General features: G+C 39.0%; 1 protein-coding gene across 2 annotated transcripts in view; it reads left to right on the top strand.

Annotated features, from left to right (window-relative positions):
- Positions 1-14,027, top strand: part of sptbn1 (spectrin, beta, non-erythrocytic 1) — a 262,319-nt gene that overhangs the window by 203,519 nt on the left and 44,773 nt on the right. For both annotated transcript variants that reach the window (XM_039738921.1, XM_039738922.1), the window contains 5 exons: positions 432-734; positions 1,967-2,120; positions 2,346-3,216; positions 4,072-4,209; positions 6,415-7,171. In XM_039738921.1, the coding sequence (XP_039594855.1) occupies positions 432-734; positions 1,967-2,120; positions 2,346-3,216; positions 4,072-4,209; positions 6,415-7,171 (2,223 nt within the window). The remainder of the gene's footprint in view (positions 1-431; positions 735-1,966; positions 2,121-2,345; positions 3,217-4,071; positions 4,210-6,414; positions 7,172-14,027) is intronic.

Below are 14,027 nucleotides of genomic sequence, written 5' to 3'. Positions count from 1 at the left end.
ACAATTTAAAAGAGTGATTTCCGATTTCATTTCTGACATTGCTTGACATACACACACACACACACACACACATATGGTGTAGAGTCAAGTAACTGTGAGTGATAGTGTGGTGTTAGTGTCTGTAGTGCCATACCTATAAATGAAAATGATGTCATTACTTTCTGCTTCTAACTCATCTTCATTTCTTATTGTTGTCATTTTAAAAGTATCTGTACAGCAAAAGCATGGTTTTAATACTGTATGTTGGCAATGCTAAAAAGGTATATTTGATTTAAAAAAAAAAAAAAAATCTCAATTCTGTATTCAGTGGAGGACAATGTTATAAACTTAACTCTCAATTAAGAGTATAATTGAACTGTAAGGTATATATTTAAAGACATCTCCTCTTTTTAAGATATTGTTTAGTATTTATTATTTTATCTTTTCTGCAGGACAACTTTGGCTATGATTTGCAAGCAGTGGAAGCTGCTACCAAGAAGCATGAAGCCATTGAGACTGATATTGCTGCTTATGAAGAAAGAGTGCAAGCAGTAGTAGCTGTAGCCAGGGAACTGGAAACTGAGAACTATCATGATATCAAGCGCATTACAGCCAGGAAAGACAATGTTATTCGGCTGTGGGAGTATCTGCTGGAGCTGCTTAGAGCACGTCGCCAGAGATTAGAGATGAATCTAGGACTGCAAAAGGTATTCCAGGAAATGCTGTACATAATGGATTGGATGGATGAAATGAAGGTAAGGAAATGTTTGAAGCCTGTCGTGTTATCTGATGTCACATACTTTGAATAGTTACGATGCGGACAGTGGAATGAAGGTGTTAGATTGCTTTGTGGATTATATTGCATGTGGCCTGTTCTTCAAGTTTTTAGTAAGTAATCAAGGTTTAATTTAGAAATAAGAGACTTCTGTATGGCTAAATAATTTGCAAATGGTGTCACTGAAGAGAAAAGAAACACAAATTGTCAGTTCAAGTGGAGAAAGAAAATCTTGGTTATGCACTTGAAATGTTTTGAAACCCATTTAATAGCAGTAGTGTTTTATTGCTGACAGGAAAATTATATTTGTTGTTCCCATCAATATAACAATGAAAATGACATAAGTTTAACCTCAGTGTGATTTTTTTTTTTATAAGCAATGAATAGTTTGTATTTTGATATTTAAGTGTATACATTGGAAAAATAGAAATATTCCAGCATGTACAGTAAGCACATACATACCTGTTTTGATTATATTCCACAAAACATTGCTAGAATTTGACTAACAATAGAAAAAAATTAATAAAATGCTGCTGGTGTGAGCGCCATACATATTGTGAACTTTATTGTCTTCCATGAAAGCTCTTTTCATTCCCTCAATATTTTGTAGCTAGAAATTTCCCATCCAGAACATGCAGCTATTCTACCAAATAATGACACTTTATATAGCTTATTTTGGATAAGCGTTAAGCTGAGGTTAGGTTTTAAATGGCACCAGACAACCAGGTACCTTTTAGCTGCCTCTCACAAGTTACAGAAATATGGCTGCACCATTCTAACCCAGAATAATTGGAATCACATGAAGGTATCATTAAACTGTTAAACTGTTTTTGTTGTTGCTTACAAGTACTACCCTAATGTTGATTTGTAATATGTGCTATGATAGCATGCGTGGGGTTTTTGAAAAATAAAAGGGTGTGTTTAAAACACAAAGTACAAAAATTATTTTAAAAATTTTCTTTTAATTTTTAGTAAATAGACATCCAAATACTTGGAATGATGTATTTGTCAGAAACATAGAAAAAAGTGTAATTTTAAGTTTATAACACAAACAATACAAAATTTGAAATGTGTGTCCTGGGACATCCCAAATAATTATTTATTCATAAACTATTGCACATTGCATACCAATAATTCTAACATTTTAATGGTTGATAAGCACATGAGGAAATGGCTGTCTGACAGGTTGTTTCCATTTTTTTTGCTGTACAGATGCTCCTCCTTTCTCAAGACTATGGAAAGCACTTGCTTGGTGTGGAAGATCTACTGCAAAAACACACACTAGTGGAGGCAGATATTGGCATTCAGGCTGACAGGGTGAAGGCTGTCAACGCATCTGCTCAAAAGTTTGCACATGATGGAGAAGGTAATAAAACCTGTGTTTTTATTTATTTATTTTTAAACAGAAAAGCAGTTTTATTTTGAAAACTAGATTAATGTGTCCATTGAGATGAAGATAAACAATCATGCAAATTACAGTTGTTCTCATTTGGGGTATTTAAAACATTTAAGTGTATATTGTAAAATACTGTAGTATTATTATTATATACAGTAGTCGTAGTATTGTTAAACTGCTATATTTGTATTTCAGGTTACAAGCCATGTGATCCTCAGGTTATTCGTGACCGGGTTGCCCACATGGAGTTTTGTTACCAAGAGCTATGCCAGCTGGCAGCAGAACGTCGTGCTCGTCTGGAAGAGTCGCGCCGTCTTTGGAAGTTCTTTTGGGAGATGGCAGAGGAGGAGGGATGGATAAGGGAAAAAGAACAGATCCTGTCATCCGAAGACTATGGCAAAGACTTGACAAGTGTTGTACGCTTACTAAGCAAACACAAAGCTTTTGAAGATGAAATGAGTGGACGCTGTGGTCACATGCAACAAACGATAAAAGAAGGAGAGGAGATGGTTGCTGAGGATCACTTTGGATCTGATAAGATCAAGGATAGAATTAAAGACATTCAAGAGCAGTGGGCCAACCTTGAGCAGCTCTCTGCCTTTAGGAAGAAACGCCTGGAGGAAGCATACAACCTGCATCAGTTTCAGGCAGATGCGGATGACATTGACACATGGATGCTTGACATTCTTCGGATCGTTTCCAGCAGTGACGTTGGACATGATGAGTACTCCACTCAGTCACTTGTTAGAAAACATAAAGATGTGGCTGAAGAAATTGGCAACTATAGACCCGTTATTGATTCACTTCATGATCAAGCCAAAAGTCTCCCTGAGGAACAGTCCCAGTCTTCAGATGTTCAAGGCAGGTTATCTGGGATAGAAGAACGATACAAAGAAGTTGTTGAGCTCACTAGGCTGCGGAAGCAGGCTCTGCAAGATGCTTTGGCATTGTATAAGATGTTCAGTGAGGCTGATGCTTGTGAATTATGGATTGATGAAAAAGAACAGTGGCTGAATAACATGCATATACCTGAAAAGTTGGAAGATCTAGAAGTCATCCAGCACAGGTAAGCAAGTGTTATCTTTTATTGAACTAAATACAAGAAGGGGTGCCATGGTCTATTAAAAAAGAAAAAAATGAGTTAAATTAGTTTAGCAGCTTATGATCAGAACTTAGCTTTTTACATTTGTATAAGTCCTAAATGAATACATAAAATAGTGTGAAACTTGCATAAACCCTCATATTTATTCTTATTTAGTCCTACTTCTTTTCTGTAGTTATGCACCTATACTCTGACACAGTACAATAGTCTGTATTTTTACAAAAGATTACAAGTTTTTGTAGATCACATTTTTGTAAAGTGGATTTAATATATTTACTTTGTAGTACAAACTTCAAAAAATTTTGTGTTGCATTTCAGAGTTATACTATTCACAGTATAAACTTGTTTTTAGGATGAAGGAGATCAGTTTTAAACTTATGTCCAATTGCTTATGGTCATGTGAAACAGGAATGGAATAGAAAAGTGCTATAATTTTGTAACCTGGAAGCATACCGTATGTAAGCAGAAATAGGCATTAATAAAAGAAACCACCTGTGAATTTTGACATTCAAATTATTGGTTCAATGTCTAATCAGAAATGTTTGTGTACACAACTCAGTATATAGCAATTCTGACTTCATTATAGCTTCTTTTATTGACATAAGGGAATTGGCTTTAGAAATGATCAGAAGTACTTAGTCTTGACATTTTCTTTCATGTTCAGCTCTGGGTTCTCTTGGCAGATTGGGAGTTTTTTTTTTTTTTAATGTATCAGTATAAATATTTTCCCACCATATATAAGTAGTTTTTATGTTGTGGCTTACCACAGCCCATCCAGTGTGACAGTTTTATTTTTACTCTAACCTCTGTTATTTATAGGTTTGAAAGCCTGGAACCGGAAATGAATAACCAGGCCTCCAGAGTGGCAGTGGTTAACCAGATAGCACGGCAATTGATTCACAGTGGACATCCTAATGAGAAGGAAATCAAAGCCCAACAAGATAAGCTCAACACCAGGTGAATATGAATATTTGACTTTTGCTATAAATATTTGTGTTTTACATAGTGGTTTATATGCCTCTAAACAGTTGCAGTTTTACCTTTGCATCTCTTAAAATGTACTAATCGGTACATTTGTTGTGGTTGATTTGTTTTTGTTTTATGTCAAAATATAATAGGCATTTCAAATTAACACATTTATCCAGTAATTAGAAGTGTGGTCAAGATTTAGCCACTTTGAGCCATATTTATTGTTTAAGTCCCATCATTTGTAGAGAGTTGGGTGCTAGCTATCACAAGAATGAGCCTGTCCCTAATGGAACTTAAAAAAGACCAAGAAAGATCTCTTACTGTTAGAGAGAACCTTAACACACCAGAGGGGGCAAGTTCAGACCACATGCAAGTGGTAATTCCTCTTTATCTTGTCTTGAAATTTAATTTTTGTAGGTCACTACTAATAAAGGAATGTAATAAGATTGGATACATGGTACTTTTTTTTTTCTTGAAGGAACAGATAGGCTCATTTAAGGAGCTGCTTTGAAGACCTAGCTTGTAGGTCATGTATGTAGTGGAATCAGGGGGTCACCAGATGGTGCTTTGGTCCTGTAATGTTCAAATGGTGCCTTTGACACCAGAAATGGTTTTGCCTTGACATTACCTCAGGCTGTTAGGAGCTGAATTATTTTAAGGCTGGCAGCAACAAAGAGAGGTGGTGCTGTTTGATAGATAGATAGATAGATAGATGTGAGATTGATAAGTGGTTGTGATGGAGACTCCTGTACTGGACAGACTTGTGAAGGCAAGGCCTGGTGGGAGAGTATTGTTTTTGTTTATCGTCTGCTTATATGATACTCTGGGCATGTAATTTTACTTTGGTGGTTCTTTCCTTGTGTTCAGGTTTGGAAAAAAAGTCTTGAGCTTCCTTTTCTGATTTTGAGAGATAGCTATGCCTCTCCAGTTATACTGTATTTAATATATACAATAAGCATCTAGTGAAATAGCTTTACTTCTACAGTTCAGTTCAGAGAATTGCATATTCAGGAAACATATACACAATTTAAGTGAATCTCTTGGGGTAGCTCCTTCAGGGATGAGATTTAAACCTTGTGATCTTGTGGTTTCTGGTCTATCCTCCAACCAGCAACTATTAGAGAGAGAGATAGATGTTTAATTAAATGAATAGGAGTTTGGAACATGCCTTGAATTTTGTTCAGAGTTTCCTAGTGTTTTCCCTTATTTACTTTTTTCACAGTATTACTTTAGTACATTATGCTGTATAAAACGTATTGCTGCAATAATGCCCTGTGCTACAGAAATGATGTTGGAGTTTATTTGCTAAATTTCAAAGTTAGTGATAAGCAAAACAGCAGAATTGTTGTTTTTCAGACGGTTTTAGGAAATTGGAATGAGATGAAAGTAAATTTCTTTTGGAGATGTGATTTGGCTAAAGTTTTGGGCATTGCAGTTAGGTGGAAACTTGTTTTTTATATAAATATTTATGTATATATATATATATATATATGTATATATATGTATGTATATATATATATATATATATATATATATATATATATATATATATATATATATATATATATATATATATATATATATATATATATATATATATATATATATATATATATATGTGTATGTTTTAGTGTTAGGTTCAGGAAAGCGTGAGGGTGACAAGGGCAAAAGTAGCACGTGGTGGCCCATGATTACAGACAAGATAAAAATATGGGAGGCAAAATGAATCTTTGCCTTTGTGGCCTTGTTAATCAAATTGTGCACACCAAGTTTCACTATGAGTTGAATTACTCATAAATTGCTAACTTATAACAAGTAAAAGTTAAACATATTAGCTTTAAAAGATGTATAGCATGTGCAAAAATATACCCTTTATCATCAAAGCATATAAATATGTATATTCAGCATTTAAGAGTACTAACTTTCATTATTTGAAAAAATACCTTTTTATCGTACTGATTTCTTTCATATACTAGATGTCACTGTAAACATATTTTACAAGTTCTGTTTAAAAAAATGGCGAATTAATACAAAATAATATTGCTATATTCCACTGATTTTAATATTTCTTATTAGATTTTTGTTTGAAATTAATGTAGCTCACTTCCTTATGTGAAAGTACCATAGTTTCAAAATGACTGTTTGTTTTTTCATGCCATGACAATATTTTTACAAGAGTTAAATATGTTTCAGGTGGAGCCAATTTCGAGATTTGGTGGACAGGAAGAAGGATTCCCTTAATTCTGCACTGGGTGTTCAAAACTACCATCTGGAATGTAATGAAACGAAAACATGGATTCGTGAGAAGACCAAAGTTATTGAGTCCACACAAGAACTGGGCAATGACCTTGCTGGTGTCATGGCACTGCAGAGGAAGTTGACAGGAATGGAACGGGACCTTGCTGCCATTGAAGACAAGCTTGGCGACCTTCAAAAAGAAGCAGAGAGGTTGGCTGCCGAACATCCAGACCAGGCACAAGCTATCATGGGACGCTTAGCAGAAATCACAGACGTTTGGGAGGAAATGAAAACCACGCTGAAAAACCGTGAGGAGTCCCTTGGTGAGGCCAGCAAGCTACAACAGTTTCTTCGGGACTTGGATGATTTTCAGTCTTGGCTGTCAAGGACACAAACAGCTATTGCTTCTGAGGACATGCCTAATACCTTGGCTGAAGCAGAGAAACTGCTCACACAGCATGAAAACATCAAGAATGAAATTAACAATTATGAAGAGGATTATCAGAAAATGCGTGACATGGGTGAGATGGTCACCCAAGGACAAACGGATGCCCAATACATGTTCTTACGCCAGCGCCTGCAGGCTTTGGATACTGGGTGGAATGAACTGCATAAGATGTGGGAGAACAGACAGAGCCTTTTGTCTCAGTCACATGCCTACCAGCTGTTCCTCAGAGACACAAAGCAAGCTGAAGCATTCCTCAATAATCAGGTAAAGGCAGGCTTAATGTATGAATTACTTGCATGACCCCATTACCCAAAATGCTTGAATTCCAGACATACAAAATATTAGTTTAAGAATATATATGTGTATATGTGCAAGTATTTCTTGAATGCAGAATCCTTAATATGACACACTTTAAACCAAATACACATAAGAGTTTTTCCCTAACTGTACCAGCTAGATTTTATCCACAACAGTTTGTTTAAAGTTTTTCTTACTCCCCTAACTGGTGAACCACAGTGTGGTGGTTATACAGTATAAGGCAACTGTCAGTAAACCTTTAAAGATTGTGCATGCACCGTAGCAAGGTATGGAGCATTAGATTCAATCCATAGCTTTTACATACACAGACAGTTACTTGATTTTTAAGTTAATTCAGATTGACCACATTCATCCAGGCAGCTATCTCTACACATCAGAGTTTATTGAACCCATGCTATTATGTTTGCATTGTGCACCATACAATTTACAGATATCCCTTAAACATTAATACTTTAGAGGAATAGCATAAATATGTATGTACAAACTGGGTGGCACTTTCATGTACATCGAAGTTTACATTTACATTTATTTGCTTGGCAGAAGCTTTTTTCCAAAGTGACTTACAAAAGAGTTAAATGTAATTGAGTAACATTAGGCTAGGACCTGTTTGTTCAGCAGGTATAGCAGGTCAGGTCAGTCTGGGGAATATGCACTGGTACAGGGCATTGCTGCTCCCATGACACGATGAAACAGTTTGGGATCCCTGTTAGCAACTCCCCAGGCAGACATGCAGCCCAGTCCCACCCTCCAGAAATGACTCTCTATCTGCTGCAGCCAGGTGTTATGTGGGCATCCTGTTGGCCCGGTCCAGCCACTCGGGTCCTCAACAATGAGGATCATGCGAGATGGATCACCCTCGAGGAATTGCGCTACTTGGCCACATTGCCATTACTGACGCTCCTTCACAATGCGGGTAAATTTGCCTCATTCGGGACTCCATGAGCAAACACTCATTCAACACAAAATCAAACCAGCAGTACCCAAGGGTTCTCCAAAGAGAGTCAGTACTGAAGGAATCCAGTCTTCATTTCATCTCAGGTCACTGGATAGGATCAATATCTCGCAACCATAGAGCAAAACAGGAAGCACCAGGACTATAAAGACTTGGACCTTCATCCTTTTGCAGAGATGTTGGGAGCACCACACAACCCTTTCCAGTGACCTCATGTCCCCCATGCTCACCCAATTTGTCTACTGACTTCATAGGAAGAGTCAGCAGATACATGAATGTCGCTGCCAAGGTAAGTAAACCTCTTGACGAGGTCGACATTCTCTCTGCAGCTAAACACACTGCTTATTGCTATGCCCAATTGGCCGTTAAAGGCCTGGATGTTGCTTTTTATCCAGGACAGTCACAACACTCGAGAGCCCCAATCAGAGCCTCCATTGACTCAGTGAAAATCATAGCATTGTCTGCACAGTCAAGATCAGTAAGTCTCTCTTCATAGCTGCTGGACCCCATGACCGTGCCCATCATCCAGAGTATGCAAACGTTGGAGAGTAAGAGCAAGAACCTCACCCCTGATGAACCCCAAAATCAGCTAGGAAAACCGTAGAGGTTCTCCCTACACTCTGCACACCACTCACAGTACCAGTGTATAGGAAGGCCGTTATATCCAGTAACTTTGAGGGGATCCTGCGAAGTCTCAGGATGTCCCACAAAGCACCTCAATCAACTGAGTCGAATGCTTTATGAAAACCAAGAAAGGCTACATAGAAAACTGTAAATATTCTTGTTTGCACTCAATGAGAACCTCCGTGCCAGAATGAATCAGTTGTAGACTTCTTAGCTGTCAAACTAGACTGCTTCGATCTCTGGTAGATGAGCAAGTGATCACAGGTCCTACTGAGGATGACCATAGGAAGGACCTCACCAGGCACCAAGGGCAGTGTTGCTCCCATGTACCTGCTGCAATCCAGGCCATCACTCATCCCTTTCCAGATAGGGATGACAAGTATCATTTTCTAGTCAGTTGGGATGATGCCCATCTCCCAAATGGAAGCAAAGATTGCTTGCAATGCCAGGAGGATAGCCTTTACCACCAGCGTGTTTACCCTGGATACCACAGATCCCTGCAGCCTTCTGTACCCTCAGCTGGTTCATCACCTGTGCAATCTCAGTGAAGGATCATCCTCAAGAACCGTGGACAGCTGCTCAAAATAGCCAGCCCAGTGAGTCACAACTGCAGCGTCATTCTTAAGGACCTTTACTGCAGCGTCATTCTTAAGGACCTTCCATTACCCGCCATGACTTCAAATCTCCAAGGAACAGATTTGGATGTGCAGATTTGAATGCTTTGGTTCCTCTGTAATCAGGACATAGGTCACTAGACCATAGATGGTATGTGACTTGCTTACAGATTCCTGTAACAAATACCTCCTTTTCTGTCTTCAGAGCCCTTGCAGCCATCCTTCTCAGTTCATAGTACAGATCAGAGTTGCCATCAAGCCAATCACTGTGACTCCTCTTGCTGTTATCCAGAGTGCCCTGTGAGATGAAACGCCTCTTTCTGGGAACACAGGGAACACCAACACGGCCCTCAGCAACCTTCAGGGTCTTGACACGGAAGGTCTCCAAAATCACATTAGGATCAGCAGTCACATCCAAGTCTGCAAATTAGTCACTCACACTGCATGCAAACTCATTAAAAGCAGCCTGTTCTCGGAGTCTGGCCAGGTGCAGCCTCATTTTCCTAGTAGGTGATAAGCTACTGGACCTAAGCTGGACCATCAGAGTAGCAAGAATAAGTCTGTGGTCAGAATTCACAAACTGGGTATTTCTGTAGAAATCTCCATTGTCTGCCCATGATTGATCTCCTTTACTGAATCACTAATATTGGAGTACCAAGTCCAATGATGCAGCTCAAAGTGCTGGAACCAGCATCCAGCTATCCGCAACTCCTGACCTTTTGCAAAGTCAAGGAATGTGGGGCCACTTTCATCGCGATCACCAGACCCATGGGGACCAACACAATTCTCATAGCCAGCCCTGTCAGTGCCAGTGGTTGTAATGAGTCACCCATGACCAGAGGAGTATCACATCATGGGCACCTATCAACCACTCAGTGCAGTTGTGAATAAAATATCACCCTCACCAAGACATCATTCCCTGCGGTCAGATGAGACAATGAGACAACAGACAAGGGACCCAAAGAGTGCCTTATCCTGTGCCTTATAATACGCTTGTTGAAAGGAGTGATATCAAACTCATTGGCTCTCTGGTGGTTTCAACTCTTCCAGGGATGATGCTTCTGAGTGCTTTCCCTCATCCCCACCATAATACCCAGGATGTAGTAGTGTACTAGGATTTTTTTTAGACTTTTGCAGAACAGATTGGTTTTCAGTTGGTGGAAGACCTTATGGGTGATATGCCAATTGTAAATGCAAGGTCAGTACTGTTAAAAAAAATGAGAGAAATTTAAAAACAATAATGTAATAGCAACTTTCACACTTTAGTATCACAAATTTAATTAACATTATCTCAAATTTTCTTGAGAATCTATTTTCAGATTGCCAAATCTGTCCTTAAATCCATAACTTCCTATCGATCACTCCACCGTCCAAAATACATGTTCTGTGCCCTTTCCACATAATTCTCTGCTATTAGCATTTTACTGTGTCTCTCTAACATGCATAAAGACTCAAAATGCACAACGCAGAGTCCACTTACTCACCGTCTACCATTATGCTTGTTCTGGTGCTTTTCCGTGTTTCTTTTACATTTTCCTCTCCCCCTCTTTACAAATACAGTACTCCTTTTCAGCTTCCTCATCCACTTTCCTCATTTTTCATTAGAGCGATTCGATCTTTGACCTCTTATATCTTTTACACAGATATCCTACCAAGAATCCTATGTAATTAGAAAGTGCTTGATAAAATAGTTCATCACTCATAGATTCAACACCGCATTCATCTGTGAGATTAATACTCAGTATGAAACAGCCAAGAAAATCCTGTGTCACTTTTGGATCTGACTCCTAGCAGCTACATTTACTTACTCAAACCTGTCATGTACTGCTCCCTTTATTTCATGTTCTTAAACTTAATTTACTGATAAATATACTGCTCAAAAGAATTAAAGGAACACTTTTTAATCAGAGTATAGCATAAAGTCAATGAAACTTATGGGATATTAATCTGGTCAGTTAAGTAGCAGAGGGGGTTGTTAATCAGTTTCAGCTGCTGTGGTGTTAATGAAATTAACAACAGATGCACTAGAGGGGCAACAATGAGATGACCCCCAAAACAGGAATGGTTTAACAGGTGGAGGCCACTGACATTTTTCCCTCCTCATCTTTTCTGACTGTTTCTTCACTAGTTTTGCATTTGGCTACAGTCAGTGTCACTACTGGTAGCATGAGGCGATACCTGGACCCTACAGAGGTTGCACAGGTAGTCCAACTTCTCCAGGATGGCACATCAATACGTGTCATTGCCAGAAGGTTTGCTGTGTCTCCCTGCACAGTCTCAAGGGCATGGAGGAGATTCTAGGAGACAAGCAGTTACTCTAGGAGAGCTGGAAAGGGCCATAGAAGGTCCTTAACCCATCAGTAGGACTGACCAGTATCTGCTCCTTTGGGCAAGGAGGAACAGGATGAGCACTGCCAGAGCCCTACAAAATGACCTCCAGCAGGCCACTGGTGTGAATGTCTCTGACCAAACAACCAGAAAGACTTCATGAGGGTGACCCAAGGGCCCCATGTCCTCTAATGGGCCCTGAGCTCACTGCCCAGCAGCATGCAGCTCGATTGGCATTCGCCATAGAATACCAGAATTGGCAGATGCACCACTGGTGCCCTGTGCTTTTACAGATGAGAGCAGGTTCACCCTGAGCACGTGACAGAAGTGAAAGGGTCTGGAGAAGCCATGGAGAACATTATGCTGCCTGTAACATCATTCAGCATGAGCAGTTTGGTGGTGGGTTAATGATTGTCTGGGGAGGCATATCCATGGAGGGTCACACAGACCGCTACAGGCTTGACAAAGGCACCTTGGCTGCCATTAGGTATCAGGATGAAATCCTTGGACCCATTGTCAGACCCTATGCTGGTACAGTGGCTCCTGGTGCATGACAATTCCTGGCCTCATGTGGTGAGAGTATGCAGGCAGTTCCTGGAGGATGAAGGAATTGATACCATTGACTGGCCACCACACTTTCCTGACCTAAATCCAATAGAACACCTCTGGGACATTATGTTTTGGTCCATCCAATGCCACCAGGTTGCACCTCAGACTGTCCAGGAGCTCAGTGATGCCCTGGTCCAGATCTGGGAGGAGATCCCCACAACACCATCTGTCATCTCATTAGAAGCATGCACCGATGTTGTCAGGCATGTATACAAGAACACAGGGGCCATACAAAGTGCTGCGTACAATTTTGAGTTGCTGCAATTAAATTTTGGCAAAATGGACTAGCCTGCCACATAATTTTTTCACTCTGATTTTTGGGGCATCTTTGAATTCAGGGCTCTGTAGGTTGATCATTTTCATTTCCATCAAACGATGTGGCATCCTTTCGTTCCTAACACATTACCCAGTCTATATCAGTATAGATATCCAGGAGGATTTCTTTTCAAAGTGTTCCTTTAATTTTTTTGAGCAGTTTACTTTTGAAATGAACTAAATCAAGAGTTCCACAATTACCATATGGCAAGTTGAAATTATTTTACCAGCAGCAAGTGAATGGTTAATCCACAAACATCTATTAGTAGTGGAACTGAAAAAATCCTATCAATGAAGAATCGAGCACATATTCCCGTTAGATTCTAGGGTGTTGCGGAGCTATGATTAATAAGGTTTTTTTTTTTTTATATATTTATAGTGGAGTATCTTTTTAATGATCAAGTGCTCTTTGACACATAGAACTGGGCTCAGCTTGTACATTCTCAGTCACATAACTACTTCAACTGATGGTACACTGTTCACAATATGTTTCTGGCAATGTTACAAATCACAGAGGAAAACGTTCATTCTTTTTAAATTTTTTTTTTGTATTCCACTTCATACACCACATTGTGTGTATTTTTAATGATTAATATTTAGCTATGCCAGTGATGACTGTAAACCCACCCACATAATACTTTGTCTGCTGGAGCAACAAGATAGTAAATTGTTCTCTTGTAGAACCGGGTATCATTAAGGTGTTACTGGTGTTTTAGCAATGAAAAACCCGTCGCGTTTTCGCAAGCAGGGAAGCAGACTGGGATTGACCTGCAGTCTAAATGTGGCTCCTTCTTTCTTTTCTTTTCTCATGGCAAATGTTTTTATTCTAGTACAGTAGCTCTCTTTTTCATTAGTGGACCCCTTAGCATTTTTCTTTATTAGTACAAGGTTTTAAAGAAGACTGTTACTGTCATAAAGTCATCACATTAAGTTAGTGTTAGTCAACACATTATTGTTAGTGTTTCATTGTGCTGTATTCAGACAGGGAAATGTGCCTTATTTCCAGTAATTGTTGCACCATTGAAAATAAAGTTATAAGACCTCACATTGCTTTTAATGTTGATATGCCATCGTGATATATATTAGTACAATGGAGTATTAAGAAAATACATTAGAAAGTTTATATCTCTTTAAGATTTATGGGCAGTTTGCAGAAAGGTTTGAGAAGCAGACAAACACATCAGAATTATTATAAATCCAACTCTATCAAACAGCCCACTATTCTTTCTGTGGGAATACTTACTTAGTGATAGGCAGATCCCTCATGAAGCTGCCATCACCAGCATCATCTCTCTGTCACATCTATATTGTCAAAATAAACTGATGTTTGTTCATGCTAGCCTCCCATCCTCATATGGGC

The sequence above is a fragment of the Polypterus senegalus genome, chromosome 16 (genome assembly GCF_016835505.1).
Source record: "Polypterus senegalus isolate Bchr_013 chromosome 16, ASM1683550v1, whole genome shotgun sequence".
Lineage (NCBI taxonomy): Eukaryota > Metazoa > Chordata > Cladistia > Polypteriformes > Polypteridae > Polypterus > Polypterus senegalus.
Note: the sequence above shows the minus strand (reverse complement) of the source record. Positions and strands in the feature narration are given on the sequence as shown.